Source organism: Sinocyclocheilus rhinocerous, unplaced genomic scaffold (genome assembly GCF_001515625.1).
Source record: "Sinocyclocheilus rhinocerous isolate Xijiao unplaced genomic scaffold, SAMN03320098_v1.1 scaffold119, whole genome shotgun sequence".
Lineage (NCBI taxonomy): Eukaryota > Metazoa > Chordata > Actinopteri > Cypriniformes > Cyprinidae > Sinocyclocheilus > Sinocyclocheilus rhinocerous.
Genome location: NW_015654491.1, coordinates 663,780 through 666,877, shown reverse-complemented (window position 1 = coordinate 666,877; position 3,098 = coordinate 663,780). Strand labels below are relative to the sequence as shown.

The following is a 3,098-nucleotide window of genomic DNA, read 5'->3' as shown; positions in this document are numbered from 1 at the left end:
TTTTTGTAACTTGTGTGTTTTTAACGTAAACTTGTGTGAATGAGAACTTAGTTTAGTACTCACATGCTGTGACAGCCGCTTTCTGTCCGTGTGCTTCGGTTGTGTGCACTCAGAAAACCGTATATCAGAAGTTTAAACTGATATGGTTTAAAACGCACGATTTCAGCGCGATAAACATGATAATCAGAACCAAAACAGATGTTTTTAGCAGGTACGAGCTGTAATGGCGCAGCTCTATTTTGGAAAAGGGGGCGGGGAGCAGCAGTCATTTGCATTTAAAGAGACAGGCACGAAAAACAGCGGGTTTCTGCTTCCACTCAAAATAGGCATTTTCAAAATGATATAATAAATGATCTGTGGGGTATTTTGAGCTAAAACTTCACAGACACATTCTGGGGACACCAGAGACTTGTATTACATATTGTAAAAAGGGGCGTAATATGTCTCCTTTAAGTTTATTTGTTTAGCACTTTTCACAGTACATTATTGTTTTAAAGAAGCTTGCATGTATGTTTCAATATTACAATCAGAAAGTATTCTGTTATCAGTCAGAGATGAGTGTGTCAAAGTAATGTGTTCAGTCAAGCAGACACAATGAACATGGTGATAATTACAGCTTGTGATCCTAATGATTACAATATAAGGATGATATTTGACAGTGTCGAATGTTCAAAGTAAACATGCTGAACTTCCTCAACGATATGTAATATCAACTATATATACCAATTCAATTTTTCATACTGCGTTGTATTTTGGCAGGTGAGAGGTTACCCAAGCCTGACAGAGGAAAGATGCGTTTTCACAAGATAGCCAATGTCAACAAAGCCCTTGATTTCATCACCAGTAAAGGAGTGAAACTGGTCTCCATTGGAGCTGAAGGTATGCTTTTTTGCATAACTGTAGAGTAATCTGGATTTTTTTTTTGTTTATAAATAAACAGATTGAATAAATAAAGTAATTAGGGGATGCAGGTTATTAATTTTGCATGTCACATAGCGCATTTTAAAATCCTATATATCCTATATTTTAAAAAAAGTATTTAATGTCATTTTAACTTGCCCAGCCTTTTTTTTTATTGAGCAATGATTTTCCTGTCATATTTTTGCAGAAATTGTGGATGGGAATGTGAAAATGACTCTTGGAATGATCTGGACCATCATCCTTCGCTTCGCCATTCAGGATATCTCTGTTGAAGGTAAAGAAAACAAGTCCCAAACATAAAATTCCACAAAATGTTTGCACAAACAGCAAAATATACTGATATTATTATTATTATTATTAATGGCACATTTCACAACCCCTAGTAATGTTTAAATCATTTTATACCAAATAACAATTAGATTGTTCAGTCATGTGTGAATTATATAATGATTCACTAATTGTCTTTCAGAAACTTCGGCCAAAGAAGGACTTCTGCTGTGGTGTCAGAGGAAGACTGCTCCCTACAGGAATGTCAATATTCAAAACTTTCATGTCAGGTGAGGCTCTTTTTGGGTGCAAAAATGTTGAAAGGTAATATCAATGTTTTGTATTTTAAAATAACAGTTAAAACAGATACTCTATTATTTTTAGTTGTATATAGTTTCAGTTTTTATGATAATTCCAACATGACCCTGATTCTCTCTCTCTGGTGAAGCTGGAAGGATGGATTAGCGCTGTGCGCTCTCATCCACAGGCACAGGCCTGACCTCATTGACTACGCCAAACTCAACAAGGTCTCAAGTGTGACCCCAAATTAACCTTTGATCCTCTGAGACATTTGATCTAACAGTCCTATTACAGTAGAAAAATAGCATGTCTGCCACAACATTATGATGTTCCCTTTTGTTGATATCATTGCACAGATGGTGTGTGCTTACAGTATGTGTGTCTAACATCTTCATCACACTCAACAGTTCATCACCCTCAGGAATCTAAGGACCTTCTTTAAAAACTTAAGACTTTACTTTTAGAATATAGTAGATCCAAATCTCATTGCAGAAATTCACTTTTTTCTTTTTTTTCTTTTTTGTGGCTTCAATAGCTGGAAGGATGGACTGGCCTTCTGTGTACTTAGTCACAGACACAAACCAGAACTGATTGACTTTCATAATCTGGAGGTAGCATAAGTGTTTATGCTATTGTTGGATGTGATGTTTTCCGTAAGAAAATGAATTGAATAGATTAGGGGTGCTCAGTCCTGCTGGACATCTGTCTTCCTGCAGAGTTTAGTTCTTGTACTTGGAGAAAGCTATCTGTTAGCATTCCCATTCATCTCAGTGGCAGGTTGCGTCCAGAACAGCACTCCAGACGGAGTTGAAATGTTGATTAGAAACATTTAACAAGATGAAACAATACTTTATATTTTAGCCAGTAGTATCCTCATTGCCTATTTGTGTGTGCTATGTAGGCTAACTTTTGTGTTTGTTACAGTAAGTTGTTAGCTTATTAACATGCTAACTCTATTAGAGTCAAATGTGAGAGTTAGCAAGAATTTTATGCTCTTCATGTGAAAAGTGCTATCTGTGTATCTGTGTAAAGTGTTGCTGCCTATAGAGTGTTTCTAATCATTCACATTTGGAAGGTTATAGACTTGATATAGTGATTACGTTTTGATTAGCAGGTATGTTTTATGGTTGGAGCTAAATTCTGCAGGAATGTCATATGGAGCAGGATTGAGATTCTCTGTGAAGCGTGGAGATGTTTTGTTGATGGCAAATTTGTGTAGTTAGCGGACATTTTTTAGCTGTAATTTGCAGGTAGCTTGTGTTAGCTTATACTAATGTAGTTAAACTACCTTTCAAAAGCTGGGGTCGGCAAGATTTTTAAATGTTTTTGAAAGAAGTCTCTCACGCTCACCGAGACTGCATTTAAAATACAGTAAAAACAGTAATATCGTGAAATTTACTATTTAAAATACCTGTTTTAAAGTGCCCCTATTATGCCTTTTCGAATATTACCTTTCATGCAGTGTGTCATGTAGCTGTATGTGAACATAAACTATCTGCAAAGTTGTGAAGCCGACAGTGCACGATAAATAAAGTTATTGTCTATCAAAAAAAAAAGTCGCTCGCAATCGCCTAAACGAGTCGTCAGGAATTCGAATCTTATTCTGTTAC

The 3,098-nt window shown here is 36.0% G+C and overlaps 1 protein-coding gene across 2 annotated transcripts in view; it reads left to right on the top strand.

Moving 5' to 3' along the window:
- Positions 1-3,098, top strand: part of LOC107717091 (alpha-actinin-2-like) — a 19,699-nt gene that overhangs the window by 5,276 nt on the left and 11,325 nt on the right. For both annotated transcript variants that reach the window (XM_016523738.1, XM_016523739.1), the window contains 4 exons: positions 760-879; positions 1,109-1,195; positions 1,391-1,478; positions 1,637-1,715. In XM_016523738.1, coding sequence (XP_016379224.1) covers positions 760-879; positions 1,109-1,195; positions 1,391-1,478; positions 1,637-1,715 — 374 coding nt within the window. The remainder of the gene's footprint in view (positions 1-759; positions 880-1,108; positions 1,196-1,390; positions 1,479-1,636; positions 1,716-3,098) is intronic.